Source organism: Takifugu flavidus, chromosome 15 (genome assembly GCF_003711565.1).
Source record: "Takifugu flavidus isolate HTHZ2018 chromosome 15, ASM371156v2, whole genome shotgun sequence".
Classification (NCBI taxonomy): Eukaryota; Metazoa; Chordata; class Actinopteri; order Tetraodontiformes; family Tetraodontidae; genus Takifugu; species Takifugu flavidus.
In genome coordinates, this window is record NC_079534.1 from 6,372,505 (window position 1) to 6,389,705 (window position 17,201).

General features: G+C 40.4%; 2 protein-coding genes across 2 annotated transcripts; both read right to left on the reverse strand.

Annotated features, from left to right (window-relative positions):
• Positions 1 to 10: 10 nt before the first annotated feature.
• On the reverse strand, positions 11 to 4,264 carry LOC130538433 (collagen alpha-4(IV) chain-like). The gene is made up of 14 exons (XM_057056006.1): positions 4,134 to 4,264; positions 3,540 to 3,614; positions 3,352 to 3,459; positions 3,164 to 3,271; positions 3,018 to 3,089; positions 2,764 to 2,886; positions 2,510 to 2,617; positions 2,111 to 2,266; positions 1,918 to 2,025; positions 1,668 to 1,805; positions 1,459 to 1,575; positions 1,144 to 1,332; positions 782 to 1,065; positions 11 to 711 (listed from the first exon to the last, which is right to left on the reverse strand). The coding sequence occupies exons 5-14, from the start codon at positions 3,031 to 3,033 to the stop codon at positions 451 to 453; spliced, it is 1,500 nt and encodes a 499-aa protein (XP_056911986.1). The 5' UTR covers positions 3,034 to 3,089; positions 3,164 to 3,271; positions 3,352 to 3,459; positions 3,540 to 3,614; positions 4,134 to 4,264; the 3' UTR covers positions 11 to 450.
• LOC130539001 (collagen alpha-1(I) chain-like) lies at positions 3,057 to 17,140 on the reverse strand. The gene is made up of 44 exons (XM_057057062.1): positions 16,984 to 17,140; positions 16,748 to 16,830; positions 15,899 to 15,941; positions 14,703 to 14,774; positions 14,317 to 14,451; positions 14,188 to 14,232; positions 13,670 to 13,786; positions 13,206 to 13,262; positions 13,083 to 13,118; positions 12,948 to 13,010; positions 12,822 to 12,857; positions 12,677 to 12,718; positions 12,479 to 12,562; positions 12,350 to 12,394; positions 12,175 to 12,243; positions 12,051 to 12,095; positions 11,913 to 11,966; positions 11,574 to 11,637; positions 11,373 to 11,477; positions 10,982 to 11,143; positions 10,687 to 10,767; positions 10,410 to 10,561; positions 10,244 to 10,316; positions 9,745 to 9,851; positions 9,481 to 9,664; positions 9,320 to 9,391; positions 9,080 to 9,187; positions 8,681 to 8,899; positions 8,395 to 8,559; positions 7,943 to 8,110; positions 7,602 to 7,745; positions 6,948 to 7,058; positions 6,665 to 6,843; positions 6,415 to 6,478; positions 5,821 to 5,895; positions 5,633 to 5,740; positions 5,445 to 5,552; positions 5,299 to 5,370; positions 5,046 to 5,167; positions 4,792 to 4,899; positions 4,393 to 4,548; positions 3,540 to 3,614; positions 3,164 to 3,244; positions 3,057 to 3,089 (listed from the first exon to the last, which is right to left on the reverse strand). The coding sequence occupies exons 2-44, from the start codon at positions 16,786 to 16,788 to the stop codon at positions 3,057 to 3,059; spliced, it is 4,080 nt and encodes a 1,359-aa protein (XP_056913042.1). The 5' UTR covers positions 16,789 to 16,830; positions 16,984 to 17,140.
• Between the last annotated feature and the right edge of the window lie 61 nt (positions 17,141 to 17,201).

Consider the following 17,201-nt stretch of genomic DNA (forward strand, 5'->3'; position numbering starts at 1 on the left):
ATTCACGTCATGGGATTTTGCACAAGATGTTGTTTTTGGAGTCGGCGTTAAACTCCAAATGACTTCCTGTGCGTAAACTTTATTGTACATTTCAATACAATTATACATTAATCAGAGTTGGATTTAACCATAATAAAGTTGTACTAAATAAGATAAGATAGCAAAATGATCACTTATAAGGAAAAGCGTTTTAAAATTGATGACAGATATGAAAATATTGCTGGACACAAGTTAAAGTCTGTTTATTTAGTTTCACAATGTGACAATGTGAAATACAATATATAATTGAACAAGATGTGAAACATATGCTAAATTGTAAGTCTTGGTTTGAAGGGAAAAGCTATAAAATGTTACAGCTATTTAAGGAGTAGGGTTCTTTACCCAGGAGGGTTCCATAACATTAAATGAAATTTAAAATGAAACTTAAAACTAAATTGTTAAAAAAAAGCCTTAGCGTTCTCTAAGGCAGACATGACATTGACTGGTCTTACTGCGCTGTCGGTCAGGTGCCTTAATGGTGCCGGGTCTTGGGGCCTTGAATTGCTCTTTCGGGCTAATGGTCGTCAGCCAAAAACTGTAGAGGTTTGAAAAATAGTGACAGGATCCCTGTGGGCCCTGGCACTCAATGATGGGGTGAGTCTGAAAATTCTTTAAGCAGCTGCCCGAAGAAGTCAGAGCCTGTCCGCCACCCTCATCACCTGCCCCAGTGTGCTGAAGGGAAACATTATGAGAGAAAGCACTTTTCTTCCAAATACACATCCAAACTTTTGATCATGCTCACCATGAGGAAAGAGTATCCCGTCCACAAACTCCTCCAGCCCTGTGGGCATGCGGGGGCTGTGTGCTCCTGGCTATGGAACACAACTGCAGGGGAAACTGTCTCGCAAACAACGCAGCGGCTGATGTGGGAGCTAATTTCTTGGCCAAAAACTGGCATCATAGGAATAGGAGCGGCGGTGGAGAGCCAGTAAGATTTATCGTTGCGGCTGGAAAAGTGACAGGCAGCTTTGTTGCAGTAGGAGAAAGGCATGGTTGAGAAAACGGGGAGGCAGGAGCCAGCCTGACCTGAAGAGTGAAAAATATAATCCATTCACCTCAGTATGGACTGGAAAACCTGGGAAAAGGTACTTGTAATTGTAATACCCAGATCTTGAGCGTGAGCGTTCTTTTGTCCTTTCAAGTAGGCCAGACTGTAGCCCACCCAAAGCAGACTGCTGCCATCAGGACACTTTGGCACCTGGACCGACTGACTGTGAATTACCAAGAGGAAGCCTGGCCTTATCTTTCCCCTATGGCCTGGTCCACCTCGATCACCTGGTGGACCTGGAATTCCTTAAACCCCAAATGATCGATGTGAATAAAAACATAAAACAGGAAATAACAGATTTTTCTGTTTAAACAGATTATTGAAATCCCCAATAATAAGCATTGGATCTTATTTTAATTTGAAATTATTACCTTGAGGTCCAGGAAAGCCTGGTTGACCAACATCTCCTGGATCCCCAACAGGACCACTAGGACCAGGAGGACCTACTAGACCGGGAAAACCTACAAAACCTGCATGACCCTTCTCTCCTGAGAAAAGCAAACATGAGGAAAATTATATTTAACTATTAACCACATTAAACATATTTCAATAATTGAAAGAATATACAAACTCATCTTGCCTTTAGGGCCTGGAGATCCTGGAGGACCTGTGCCACCCGGTAATCCTACAGGTCCAGGAAAACCATTTGGTCCTGGTAGTCCAACTGGAGCTACACCAAGGACCGGGGGAATGGAGTCTCCTTGAGCACCCTTAGCACCTGGCATAAACATAATGAAATGTACGATATACCTTAAAAAGTTTTGCATAAAGTTAAAGCGTTAAATAATTCAAAGGTATACTCTAACACAGTAAACATGATATGGCCTCACCTTTGTCTCCAGGTGGGCCAGTAACTCCCTTAAAGCCTAAAGGTCCAGGGACACCTGTTGGCCCTTTTGGCCCTAGAGGACCCCTGGGACCAGTAGGACCTCTACCGCCTGTCAAAATGCAGATTTGAGTATGTTCTGATGAATTTGAACACTGTTGACTAAATTTTTATATAACATTGGCATTGCAATGTACCTTTTGGTCCCGGGAGTCCTTGGTAGCCTGGGGAGCCAATAGGTCCTGGGAGACCTTTCTGTCCTTTGCAACCATGTAAACCAGGCAAGCCACCTGGGCCAGGGTTTCCGTTGATAAAAATGATCCTACCTGCAGGGCCAGGCCTGCCTGGAGGACCTTGAAATCCAATGAAAAATCATAGAGCAGCATGTAACATCATAAATATAGGTTTTCACACATCCTGGGTGGGACAAAGTTGATAAGTGATAGTTGATAATGTGCAAAACAACCCTTAAACAGAGAAGTTGGCTATAGAGAGGATGGTGATGAGCCAAAAGTAGAAAATGTGCGTATTAATGTTTGGTCTGAAATAATGCCACAAAATTTTTAAACAAACACTAACAGACAGGTAATACACACCTGGGGAGCCTGGGGGACCTTCAAATCCAAGTTCTCCATTTTGGCCAGCCACTGGTAAGCGGCACTCATAGCCGGGACAACCAGGTTTTCCGGGAAGACCAGGAAGACCTTAGATTATATTTTAAAAAAAACCTGAATCTCTTATAAAACTGGAAAAACAGTAAGATTAGAGACATTACCACAGACTCTTTAACAATAATTAATACTAATTTTATTTCAACAAGCAGTAACTTCGGTTTGATTTCGGATGATACCTGTCTCACCAGGTGGGCCCCTCTGACCTTTGGGCCCTGGCATATTGGGACCTGGTAGTCCTGGTTGGCCTCTGACACCTTTAACTCCAGTAAGACCAGGTGGACCCGGAGGGCCTGGGATATCTGTTGAGTAAAATAATAAAAAATAATAAACATTAAGTGACATATACACAACATAATGATTACATCACACACTTTTTCTACATTTGTTTTATAAAAACGATTACTGTTGGATGCATTTCCTTATTTCATACCAGTAGTCCCTTTCATGCCTTTTTCTCCCCTCAGACCATTCAGCCCATCAAGGCCTGGTGGTCCGGGTGGTCCTAAAATAAAATAAATCATAATTAAGCATCAAGACAGTTCTTATTATTATTCTTGTAGATGAGCACTCAAATACCTGGAGGCCCATAAGGTCCTGGTGGACCTGGTGATCCCAGGATGCCAGGATCACCTGGATAACCTGGAACACCTGGATTACCTAATGGGCCTTGAGGCCCAGGATAACCTGTAGAGATGCACAGAAAATAGATGTAACCATTGATCAGTATGGATCAACATGAACAATTCATTATAGTTTATTATCACCTTGTCCCCCTTGTCTTCCTGGTTTCCCCAAAATCCCTCGTTGTCCAGGATTTCCCGGTCTCCCTTGTTGTCCTGACTGACCTACATCTCCTGGACTCCCTCTAGGTGCTTAAAGGAAATATTTTTTTGGATATAAATTTATTTTTACACATCTACTTAAGTAATCTTTGATGTGTTTCTAAATTTACCACAGGGTCCATCATCTCCAGGTAATCCTTTAGGTCCAACTGGTCCAGGCTTTCCATAGGATCGCCCTGGTTCACCTGAAAGCAGGACAGATAGTTTAATTCAACAGCAAATAACGAGTAACTAACAAATACAAGTCTAAAGATCAACACATCAGATTTTGAGATTAGTAACTGATGGAAACATCAGTGTTTAATGGAAAGAAATAGCAATAATAATTCAACTATTTTGATCTTTTACAGACCAAATGAGCAAAACAGTAAATCTGACTAGCAAGCGGAAAAAAAAAAACATTTTTTTACTTCTCTTGAAGACTATTGCTGGTCGTGTACCTGTCAAATCTGCCTAAGTTTAAACACTATTTTGCTACTCCCACTAATTCTGCCACCATGTTGTCCGTGGTTGCATCAGTCCCAACAGTTAAGCAAGCAGACAAGGTACCCTTGGCCAGATAACATTTCTTCAATGATGGGAGATTAGAGCCTGTTGTAATGATACACATGTTGGTTCTAATTCTTCTTCTTCTGTTCAAGTTACATTTTATACCTTGTTTGTCAAACATGAAATAGGTTACTTCGTGATTCTCCTTGACTCACCCTTAATCCCTTTTAACCCAGTCACGCCTGAGATACCTGGTTGACCTTGTGGACCTGGATCTCCCTTGATATCACATAAACAGTTCCATATTATTTCACATAATATCTTACTCTAGAACTATAGACATATACGACAAACACTCTACAGTAGAGCCATTAGAAAGAGAAGGCTCCCACAGAGGCATAATGTTGTTATATGTACTGATGAATTTGAACACTGTTGACTAAATTTTTATATAACATTGGCATTGCAATGTACCTTTTGGTCCCGGGAGTCCTTGGTAGCCTGGGGAGCCAATAGGTCCTGGGAGACCTTTCTGTCCTTTGCAACCATGTAAACCAGGCAAGCCACCTGGGCCAGGGTTTCCGTTGATAAAAATGATCCTACCTGCAGGGCCAGGCCTGCCTGGAGGACCTTGAAATCCAATGAAAAATCATAGAGCAGCATGTAACATCATAAATATAGGTTTTCACACATCCTGGGTGGGACAAAGTTGATAAGTGATAGTTGATAATGTGCAAAACAACCCTTAAACAGAGAAGTTGGCTATAGAGAGGATGGTGATGAGCCAAAAGTAGAAAATGTGCGTATTAATGTTTGGTCTGAAATAATGCCACAAAATTTTTAAACAAACACTAACAGACAGGTAATACACACCTGGGGAGCCTGGGGGACCTTCAAATCCAAGTTCTCCATTTTGGCCAGCCACTGGTAAGCGGCACTCATAGCCGGGACAACCAGGTTTTCCGGGAAGACCAGGAAGACCTTAGATTATATTTTAAAAAAAACCTGAATCTCTTATAAAACTGGAAAAACAGTAAGATTAGAGACATTACCACAGACTCTTTAACAATAATTAATACTAATTTTATTTCAACAAGCAGTAACTTCGGTTTGATTTCGGATGATACCTGTCTCACCAGGTGGGCCCCTCTGACCTTGGGCCCTGGCATATTGGGACCTGGTAGTCCTGGTTGGCCTCTGACACCTTTAACTCCAGTAAGACCAGGTGGACCCGGAGGGCCTGGGATATCTGTTGAGTAAAATAATAAAAAATAATAAACATTAAGTGACATATACACAACATAATGATTACATCACACACTTTTTCTACATTTGTTTTATAAAAACGATTACTGTTGGATGCATTTCCTTATTTCATACCAGTAGTCCCTTTCATGCCTTTTTCTCCCCTCAGACCATTCAGCCCATCAAGGCCTGGTGGTCCGGGTGGTCCTAAAATAAAATAAATCATAATTAAGCATCAAGACAGTTCTTATTATTATTCTTGTAGATGAGCACTCAAATACCTGGAGGCCCATAAGGTCCTGGTGGACCTGGTGATCCCAGGATGCCAGGATCACCTGGATAACCTGGAACACCTGGATTACCTAATGGGCCTTGAGGCCCAGGATAACCTGTAGAGATGCACAGAAAATAGATGTAACCATTGATCAGTATGGATCAACATGAACAATTCATTATAGTTTATTATCACCTTGTCCCCCTTGTCTTCCTGGTTTCCCCAAAATCCCTCGTTGTCCAGGATTTCCCGGTCTCCCTTGTTGTCCTGACTGACCTACATCTCCTGGACTCCCTCTAGGTGCTTAAAGGAAATATTTTTTTGGATATAAATTTATTTTTACACATCTACTTAAGTAATCTTTGATGTGTTTCTAAATTTACCACAGGGTCCATCATCTCCAGGTAATCCTTTAGGTCCAACTGGTCCAGGCTTTCCATAGGATCGCCCTGGTTCACCTGAAAGCAGGACAGATAGTTTAATTCAACAGCAAATAACGAGTAACTAACAAATACAAGTCTAAAGATCAACACATCAGATTTTGAGATTAGTAACTGATGGAAACATCAGTGTTTAATGGAAAGAAATAGCAATAATAATTCAACTATTTTGATCTTTTACAGACCAAATGAGCAAAACAGTAAATCTGACTAGCAAGCGGAAAAAAACAACATTTTTTTACTTCTCTTGAAGACTATTGCTGGTCGTGTACCTGTCAAATCTGCCTAAGTTTAAACACTATTTTGCTACTCCCACTAATTCTGCCACCATGTTGTCCGTGGTTGCATCAGTCCCAACAGTTAAGCAAGCAGACAAGGTACCCTTGGCCAGATAACATTTCTTCAATGATGGGAGATTAGAGCCTGTTGTAATGATACACATGTTGGTTCTAATTCTTCTTCTTCTGTTCAAGTTACATTTTATACCTTGTTTGTCAAACATGAAATAGGTTACTTCGTGATTCTCCTTTGACTCACCCTTAATCCCTTTTAACCCAGTCACGCCTGAGATACCTGGTTGACCTTGTGGACCTGGATCTCCCTTGATATCACATAAACAGTTCCATATTATTTCACATAATATCTTACTCTAGAACTATAGACATATACGACAAACACTCTACAGTAGAGCCATTAGGAAGAGAATGCTCCCACAGAGGCATAATGTTGTTATATGTACTGTATTAGTCTTACAAACTATAAAGGAAAAAAAAATGTTTTTTTTCACCTGATCACCAACATCTCCAGGATACCCCTGTTGACCAGGAAAACCTTTAATACCGGGATGCCCTGGTGGTCCTGGTAGTCCAAACCTGCCCGGAGAACCAGGGCTGCCTTTAAATCCAACCAAACCTGGGTCTCCCTCAGGTCCTGAATCCCCTGGTGGTCCTCTCGGGCCCTTGGATCCTAAAAGTGACTAAGTGGTTTTAATTACAATTTACACAAATGGATTGTAGCAAAAGAGATCAGGGATCAAAAAGACATGTGATAATTTTGTTAAATGCAATAACCTGGTGGTCCTGCTTCTCCAGGTTTGCCATTTCTTCCTGTAAGTCCGTTTGGGCCTTTTCCCAAGTTTATAAGCAGTGATGGTCCTGGTAATCCCGGTGGACCACGCAAACCTGGACAGAATATTTCTCTGTAAACATTACTGGCTCTACACATTATGTACATAACTTCTGTTGAAAAATTTGTATTTTAAAAAAATGAATTAAAAATGACAAATAAAATAGAAACAATAGCATTCCTGATAGCGCTATACTATGCTCACAAAATCTCTTAAAACCTTTGTAAATGTTTAGAATACAGTATATAAAAATATATAAAAGTCCCACCAACTGGGATGTAGTTAAAAACTACTAAATTTAATTTATACATGGAAAACTACTTTATACAAGAAATATATACAAAAACACATTTTTGTATATAATGTCATAGAAAGAATGAAATGGCAGATTCTGGTCCTTGACTTTTAAAGCAAGACTTACCTTTCTAGCATTAACACACTTTTATTTTGAAATCTTAAAATGCCTAATAAGCATATGGTACATTTTTTATAGTATCTACCATCAACATAGATTTTTTTTTTTTCTGTTGTTGCTGCTAATTCTTCTCATGTTCCAGATAAATGTTTCTGTTATACAGGTATTTCCTTTTATACTTACCTTTTTTACCAGGCACTCCTGGGTGTCCTGGGGGACCTCGGCGGCCGTTAAATCCCCTCTCTCCTTGTTTACCTTTAGGGCCTGGAAGTCCAAGGTGACCTGGTAACCCACTTAACCCGGGCTTACCCGGGTACCCTGTTTCACCTGGAGTAACGTTTAATTTAAAATACTTTAAAGGATGCTGTTAAAATCATAATCACGGCATTAAATCGTTGACTATAGTTTTGAGTCAAAGGGAGCTGATTCTTGAAAACACCTGATCACAGAAGTCACCACAGCCTAAGTGTATTTTTGACCAAATGTAATTATGTAATTTTAAATCAAATAAAGCAGCAATTTACCTTTCTGTCCTGGTGGACCATCTATTCCAGGATCTCCTAAGGAGCCTATTGTTCCTCTTGGTCCAGCTGGACCTGGAGGACCAGGAGGGCCAGGAACACCTTGTGACCCCTTTTGTCCGTGACCGGTTGAACCTGTATCTCCCCTGATTCCCTTCTGACCTAGGAGACCTATGAAAGTTTTAAGATGAAATTGATAAATGTATGACATATCCATGGAGTTAATCCTCACAAGATTTAAAATACACAATATTTTTATTAACTAAAATATCTTGTTGATACCAGAATAATGCAATGATGTGGATACAGCTAGTCATCCATTTTCTTCTAAATGTGTGTGTGTGTGTGTGTGTGTGTGTGTGTGTGTGTGTGTGTGTGTGTGTGTGTGTGTGTGTGTGTGTGTGTGACACCAAACACCAAACCCATCTCTTATATGAGAACCATTCAAGTCCTACCTGGCAATCCCCTCACTCCAGGATTTCCAGTTGGTCCTATTGGACCTAGAAGGGCATGAAGGTCACATATAATACAAGATAATCCTTGTGGACCAGTGGCTCCTTTATCCCCATTAAGTCCTGGCTCCCCTTTGTAACCTGGTCTTCCAACTTGGCCTGGTACACCTATAATTGAAAAATGAATCTCCATCAAGATTAAATTAAGCATTTTCTTATATGTGATTCAAAATGAAATATGTTGATGTTGAGTGATTTGTCTGATTCAAACTAATAAACGTAACCTTACCTTGAGACCCTGGGCTACCAGGAATTCCATGAAGTCCTTTGGACCCCGCTCTTCCACGGGGACCAGGTGGGCCGGGGGCACCAGGCCTGGTGGAAATAACATCTCCTGGTATACCCTTCATGCCTGGAGGGCCTGTTAAACCAGGGGGCCCTGGAGGGCCATCCAGACTAATTCCAAAAGCACCTGGGTCACCTGGATCCCCATTTGACCCTTGAGGTCCTTGAAAAAAAAGTCATTATAAAAGTCAAAGTTAAATTACAATTCTGATATTAATACGGATCTTAAGTTTAAGACTTTGATGTGTTTCTAAATTTATATATATATATATTATATATATATATATATATATATATATATATACATATATATATATATATATATATACATATATATATATACCTGGCAGTCCAGTCCCTTCAATTTCACCATCATCTCCCTTCAGTCCTTTAGGACCAGGGTGCCCTTCTGACCCCTGGAAACCATCTCTTCCTTGTATGCCTGGAATGCCTACAATCCCAAAAGAAAATAAAACTTTGTGCACAACCCAAACAAGGATAATATGCTAGATATTATTCACGGTATCTGTTCATAGTTATTTTCTTACATTTTAATTTGAAATATTTGTATAGTGAGACTTACCTGGTGAACCTGGCTCACCCTTTGGACCACGGGGTCCAACTTCCGGTTCATGACAGCACTGCTCAGTTTCACCTGATGAAACAAATAAAAGATGGTGTCACCAACATCTTACAGGAAGGGTGTTAACTTTATGAGGAAATACATTTAAACCAGACTCTAACCTGGAGGACCTGGATGTCCTGAAATTCCTGGATTGCCAGGATGTCCGTGATTTCCTATTAGTCCAGGGATACCCCTAGGACCGGGAAATCCAGGGCCTGGTGGACCTGCAGGCCCTGGATGTCCTTTATTTCCAAAAACACCAGGATAACCTTTGGGTCCAGGTACTCCAACATATCCAGTACCCTTAAAAAAGACAGGACTAGATAGCTCTAGAAATAAAACTAGGCAGCAACTTCAAAAAAATGCAGAAAACAAAATGTTACTGGGGGGCCTTGGTCTCCTATGGGGCCAGGGAAGCCATCAACTCCTGGCCTACCGGTCGCTCCAGGAATGCCAGGATTTCCAGGAAACCCTTGGTCACCCTTGGTACCTTTTGAAATCAAAACAGTCCCTATAAAATTCTTAAAATATATTTAAAATAGCATATTGTTTCAGCTAAGAGATTATTAGGGTATGGCTATCTAAGAAGAGACCAATGATAGATACAAAACTTGTTAGAAGAGCAAAAGAACACTTTAGGCCTGCCTGGATGGGCTGAGGCGTATGTAACCCCTGCAACACTCAACCAGATTACTTAATTAATACTTGATTAATAACTTAATCTTATTTTTTTTATTAGCATAGGATACAAAAGTCATCAGTCAGGGCTGAGGACGTATCTGAGGATGTAACTTTGGAGAAAACAGAGTTAAATCAAGCAAATAGGTTCAGAGTATCTGTGTTATGAAGCACAAAATGCAGCACATTGTGTATAAAGCTCACCTTTAATCCCTGCAACAAAGAGATCACCTTTTTGACCTTTCTGTCCATATAAACCAGGAACGCCTTGATCCCCCTGTCAGCAAACAAAATTACTTTTTGTGGAAATAACAATAGAAATATCATAAAATCAAATTTGATAGTTGAAAGTAAATTATTCTCTCTTTACAGGTGGCCCTCTGGGACCTTCATTTCCTTTATGTCCTGGTTCTCCCTTTTGCCCTGGAGTTCCAGGTAGACCTGGTAGTCCTTTATAGCCTTCTGGACCAGGGGGTCCAGGGTAACCTCTATCAGGAATACATGCACATTCCCCCTGCCAACCTGCAGGACAAAACGTCACTTAACAATTGTGCATATTTTCATTGCATAATGATTTAAAAGTGCAGCAACCCAACACTTTTAGTAGCAGGATAAAATTATCCATACACAAAAAGAAAAAAGCGCACCTTTTACTCCCTTAAATCCAGGAGGACCTTTTGGACCAACATCTCCAGGCTCCCCCGGGTAACCAGGCTCACAATAGTAATCTGTGCTTCAAGCAACCAAAATTATCCACAATACTCTACATTTAAATTTAATCACAAAATAATTTATACACTTGACAATCTTACCTCCACATGCTGAGCCAATAAGATGCACATATGCAGACAGACACACACCAGAAAGAAATTCAAATCAATATAGACAAAAAAAAACATATACCTAAAATAAAAAGAACCCTAGAAGGAAGCACTGTAATACCTCGATGGCCTTGGAGGCCAGGTTCACCTTTACGTCCACGGTGTCCTTTTACTCCCTTTATTCCCAAAAGTGAATTGATGTCTAAATTGAGATACTTTCCTGGCTCTCCCTTGTAGCCCTTGGGACCAGGAACCCCCCGGTGACCAGTAATAGCAAGTCTGTCTGTGAGTGTGCAAAAGTTGAAGTAAACACTCTTATCTAGCATATCCAGATGACACAGAAAATGGGAAAAAGTTCACCTTAGCACCAGCATTATTTAGTTTGGATGGGAGTGAATATTATATTCTTTTATATTCAGAGAATATTGGGCAAAACATTGGGCAAATTGATTACTGCTGTTGATATTTACAATAGTCACAAGAGGCACACAAGACAGACCGATGATCTTTACCTGGAACCGTTGATCCTGGAGGACCAGCAGGTCCAGGCAGGCCCATAAGCCCAAGGTCCCCTGGCAGTCCTGGTGAACCAGGATGTCCATGGTCACCTTTAGGACCTGGGGAAAAAAATTCTGTGACTCCCTACAAAGATTTTTTTTGTATCATCACCCTATGGACATAGCTTGAGCCTTAGCCCCATACTGCCCCCTCACCTCTGACATCATTTTCTTTATAGTATTCTAGGGGACCAGGAGAACCCTGATCTCCCGGCTCACCCTGTTTAAAAGAGGGAGGAAGAAGAAGAAAATGAAAAAGCAAATAAAATAACCAACATTTATTTAAACTTCATCATAACGAGACCTCATTGAGACTATCAAATAATGGTTGAAATTCCATAGAGCAACCACCAGATGGCAGGAGAGAAAAAGTTTACATTTTATGAGAGCGTTTTTTTCTGTATTCAAACCTTTAATTGCAGCCATGGCAAAAGCTAACATAGAATTTCAACAGCAAATTATTGCTGGATATTTTTGGAAAATCTATCTGATCACCTTTGGTCCAGTTACTCCATTGAGACCTGGAAGGCCTCTTTCTCCTGGGATACCCTGAAATTAGAACAAATCAAAGCATTTAACATCAAAGCAGTCGTGACTATCATTGAAAAAAAAACAACAACACTGCAGCTCTACCTCAGGTCCTGGTGGTCCATTATTTCCAGGAAATCCCGGAAGACCCTAGATTAGAAAAAAGCGGTGTGACCATGGTGCATCTGTTCATGTGCCTTTTAATGCTTGCCAGCATTTAATCACCTACCGGAATGCCATGGAAACCAAATATTCCTTGCTCTCCTTTAACTGTTTCAGTGTACTCACTGAGGCTACCCTGTGAAATGAGTAAATACATCTAAAATTCATGCAGTCATATATATAGATTTTTTTCCCTTCTTGTACTTGACTTATTTTACTGTATTTTACTGAATAAAACCCACACGCATGCCTTTTGGTCCACATGGTCCAGGAAGGCCTTTGTCTCCCTGTGAACCACAAATAATATGGAATGAAATAAATCCTGAAAACATTTGTTATCATTACAAGTATGGTGTTGTCGTTGTTTTGACCTTGTAACCTTTGGGTGGAAGTGTATATTGAGGGGAATGGATGACTTCTTCTTGGCCTTGTGGACCAGGTGGGCCTTGCTCTCCCTACAATCATACGGTAAATAAACCAAACATGAACAAACACCCAGATATCAATACACATGCGTATTCAGATAAAAACAACCTAAGGTGACACTATTAAAGGTGAAGGTTTCTCACATCGTCTCCTTTGTCTCCTACAAATGACCCCCCAGGTTCACCCTATTAAAAACAACAAATGAGCTGCAGATATCTGTCTATGCATGTAGGATTTTTACATTTATTTTTCTTAATATCATGTAACAATATTAAATCAGTGACTCACTGGTGGTCCTCTCACACCTTTATGCCCATTCAAGCCCTAAAACCACACAACAAAAGTACAATACAATACAATCTTTTTCCAGTGTATACTATATATTAATGCTGTTTATTTGTTCTGGTTTAACACCTTAGCTCCAGGAAGCCCCGGAGGTCCAGTGTGGCCTTTTGGTCCAGCGCTTCCCTTTTTTCCCTGAGTAAAATTATGAATGCATTTTCAGAGACAGTTATTATCAGAAATAGAATAAAAACTGAGTTGTCATACAGGTCGCCCATATTCTCCATCTTTACCACGCTCCCCCTGTCAGAGGAAAATGCAAATTCAGACCTGATTAGTCATTACTTGATGCGTTTCATGTTGTTTTTTTAATCAAAAACTAGAACTTACAGGTCCTACAGAAGAGAATAAAGGTTCTCCTTTCTTTCCTTTTGGTCCAGGTAATCCCTGATAGAGTAAAAGTTAATACATATAATAAATTAAAGTGTTTTGTATATGTTTTGTGTCTGTATGAAGAACTGTTTTTTATGGTATGTTATGTAACTTGTGAGGCGTGCATGTCTCACTCTTGACTACACTTGGATTTGAAACATTTGGATGGTAGTTATTTTTTTTTTATCAAAAACTAGAACTTACAGGTCCTACAGAAGAGAATAAAGGTTCTCCTTTCTTTCCTTTAGGTCCAGGTAATCCCTGATAGAGTAAAAGTTAATACATATAATAAATTAAAGTGTTTTGTATATGTTTTGTGTCTGTATGAAGAACTGTTTTTTATGGTATGTTATGTAACTTGTGAGGCGTGCATGTCTCACTCTTGACTACACTTGGATTTGAAACATTTGGATGGTAGTTACCAGTGGCCCGTGCACACCTTTCAGACCAGTAGATCCTGGAACTCCTGGTGGACCTTTCTTCCCATTACAACCATCCAGTCCTGGTAAACCAGGCTCTCCCCCTGCTCCAGGGTGGCCCTGGACAATCGCAGGGTGGTGAAATGTTGCAGTCACAAATAAAATGTACAATTATGAAATATTTGACTCTTGATATTATTTTGTGATGACCGTGTTTTTAAAGTTATTCCTTAAATATGTCACGGTACAAATTTATGACAATAAAATTAATCAAGAAATAGATTCGATTGCAGTAATTATGGTAAAGTAACTTTTCTTAAAATGTGCTTAAATTTAACCACAAGAGGGCGACATCAACACGTGAATAAAGTGTTACTACACCATTAAATCTCCAAGATGCAACATGGCCCATGACATATCTGGGAATTTCGAATACAGTATCCCGCAGAAAGGAATGTTCTTATTTATGTGAGCAAAATTAGCACATCTGTGTTCTTTTTGTCACGTATTGGTTTACTCACTGAGGAGCCATTATTGCCAAGAAAACCAGGAGCCCCATCTGGCCCCTGAAATGTAAGAGGCAACATTTTAATAGGTGTTTCTTCTAACCACAATTGATATAACATGTGTCAACGTTCAGATTTCCATACACGGGCTCCTCTCAACCCCTCTGGCCCGTGCAGCCCCTCTGCTCCTTGACGGCCTTTTGCTCCAGCTGGCCCCTTATGTCCACTTGCTCCCATTGGTCCTCTGGGGCCTTGTTGACCTGGCTTGCCTGGAGGTCCCTATGAAGAAAAAACTTTTTTTTCTTTTTATTTTAGCTTGTAATGTCACATTACTTGACGAGCAATAGATCCAGCCTTTTTTAAAATCTCAGGTCAAATTTATTGTTTTATCTAAAACATCCTTGTTAGAATAGTTTGTAAATAGTTTTATTATGTGGCGGATTGAAAGTAATTCAATTACTGTCCACATAATTGAAAAACTACAACCTACAATGACTAAAAGCTCCAGAACCCCAGATCAGAGTTCATACCTGGGCTCCTTTGGCAGGGAGACACTGACACACCAAACAGTCTCTCCCTTGACAAGGGCCCTCGATCTCCCCCTGAAACAGACATTAAAGCAGAGAACTTTGATGTTTCAATCTGACAACAAAAGGAGTGTGAGTGAAGCTATATAAGTAAATGGAATAAAAATGTCATTTCTGAAAACCTCTAAGTCAGCAAATGAATGACCGCTTGGTGACTATGAAGGGCATCAGATTCTCCTGGTATAGAAGAAACCCACGTCACTTCTGCTTCTTTCTCACAGCAGTCATCCTTCCCAAGAAGCTGTGTGTAGCTCTGTGCTACATTCTAAGAAACTAATATCTGCATTCTATTTGCACATTTGGGCTGGTCCTCAAAACCTTAAAGGACTGTTTGAGGGTTGAGGTTAAAATTGGGTTAAGGTCAGGGCTGAGGTTATTTGGGAAGGTTACAGTGAGGGTAAGGGATTGGGGAATGCATTAAGTCTATGAGAGTCCTCACGAAGATGGAAATACAAGGACTTGTGTGGGTGTGTGAAAAGGCGTGAGAACGCTCCAGAGATATCAGTCTCCCAAACATTTGCTGGTGTTTTCTCAAAGCTTCCCAAATATTTGGGTGAGTTTGTCGTCATGAATTTGGGTTCTGTCACACACCTGTTACCCAAACATGGATATCTCTTTAGAAAATACTATTTTTTCTACTTTTCTCACTCACTCACTCACTCACTTCTACCGCTTGTTCCTCCACTGAGGGTCACTGGAGCCTATCCCAGCACAATGGGCTGAGGCAGGGTACACCCTGGACTGGACGCCAGTCAATCGCAGGGCTAACACATATAGACAAACAACCATTCTCTCTCACACTCAAACCTACGGGCAATTTAGAGTTTCCAATTAGCCTAATCCCCAATCATGCATGTCTTTGGACTGTGGGAGGAAGCCGGAGTACCGGAGAGAACCCACGCAGGCACAGGGGGAGAACATGCAAACTCCACACAGAAAGTCCCCAATCAATCCCAACCGGGGATCGAACCCGGGGCCTTCTTGCTGTGGCAACAGTGCTAACCACCACACCACCGTGCCGCCTTTTCCACTTTTCTACTTTATTTGTTTTCACAGTGGTATCCATCCATCCATCCATCCATCCATCCATCCATCCATCCAAACTAGCCATAGGGAGGAAATGAATAAAATTATATTACTGCATTGAGCTGCTGCACCATGACGACAAGTACAAAAGTCCATCTGTGAAAACAAAATTAAGAATCAGTTTCTGCCTGACTGGTCAGTTGTGAACATAACTTTGAATTTGAAAAGAGATTCAGCCACAGTCGATCGTCCTAAGCTACATATGCTGGACTACTGAGTTCAAATGTACAGTTCTTAAAGGAAAACAACAAGTTAACAAGTGATACCACAGTAGTGTGAGAGCACGCTTGGGCCTGTCTCTGCAGAGTGGTAGAGCTTTGGTTTACAAATTAGAAGGCAAGTATGTGGGTCAAGCAAGTATGTTTTGTTTGGTACAAACAGGCAACAAGTGTCATGCATTCCGTCCTTGTTTATGAGACCTCTTATCAATTTGATAGTTGTTTAATGCAATTTGGTGTCGATTTAGAAAAGTAGAGGCCATGTTTTAGTAAATTCGTTCAAACTTAATTTTTATTCTACCACATATGTAGTGTTTCCAAACTAAATGTTCCAAAATCACTTTAAGACTACATGTAATGCATACTTTAATTTAAAATATTCTCTTTGTTGGACTGAGAAACAATGAGTGTGAGTTTGCACTAGTTTTTGAATTTTACCTATAGTAACAATTTATGATTGATACATCTATAACATGCTTCTCAAGTTTTTATTGCTTGCCATATATCCATTTTATTGTATTCCTCTTTGCCTTAATGGACTAATACAGTGTATCTTCCTCTCATTATCGCTAAATTTTACTTGTATATTTAACTTGCAATGAATAAAGTCACTACAACTGATGCTAACTTGTTCATACTGATGATGTTTAACTAAACTAAACACTAAACTGTGATCAGCCTCACCTGACATGTTGCAGTGTGACAGCAGGAACTGATGACCCCATAACCCCTTCAAACAAGCCTGTCTTCTACCTCAGTGCTGCCCCCTATGGTGGATGAAAGCACAGAGGCTTTCACTTCAGACAAAAAGCATTCACCATTTAGATAATATGTGATATCCACGTCTTCTACTAACATTAGCACTAATATTACAATTGCTTTCATCAAAAGTAGTCCATCAAACTAGTTCCAACACTCACCCAGAATTCAGGAGCTCAGCTCGGTCTTGCTGGACTCTTCTTCCCAAACAGGATTGTTGAGTTTAAAATGAAACTGTGATGTTGCTAATGTTTGTATTGGGAAGAATGAAAATGAGCTGGGAAGATCAGTGAGTCCTCTCAGACCTCCTTCCTTCCTCAGGGTCAAGTTAAACAACTTCTCAAGGCTGTCTCGTCTCTCACGGAGCTGTAAGAGAGAG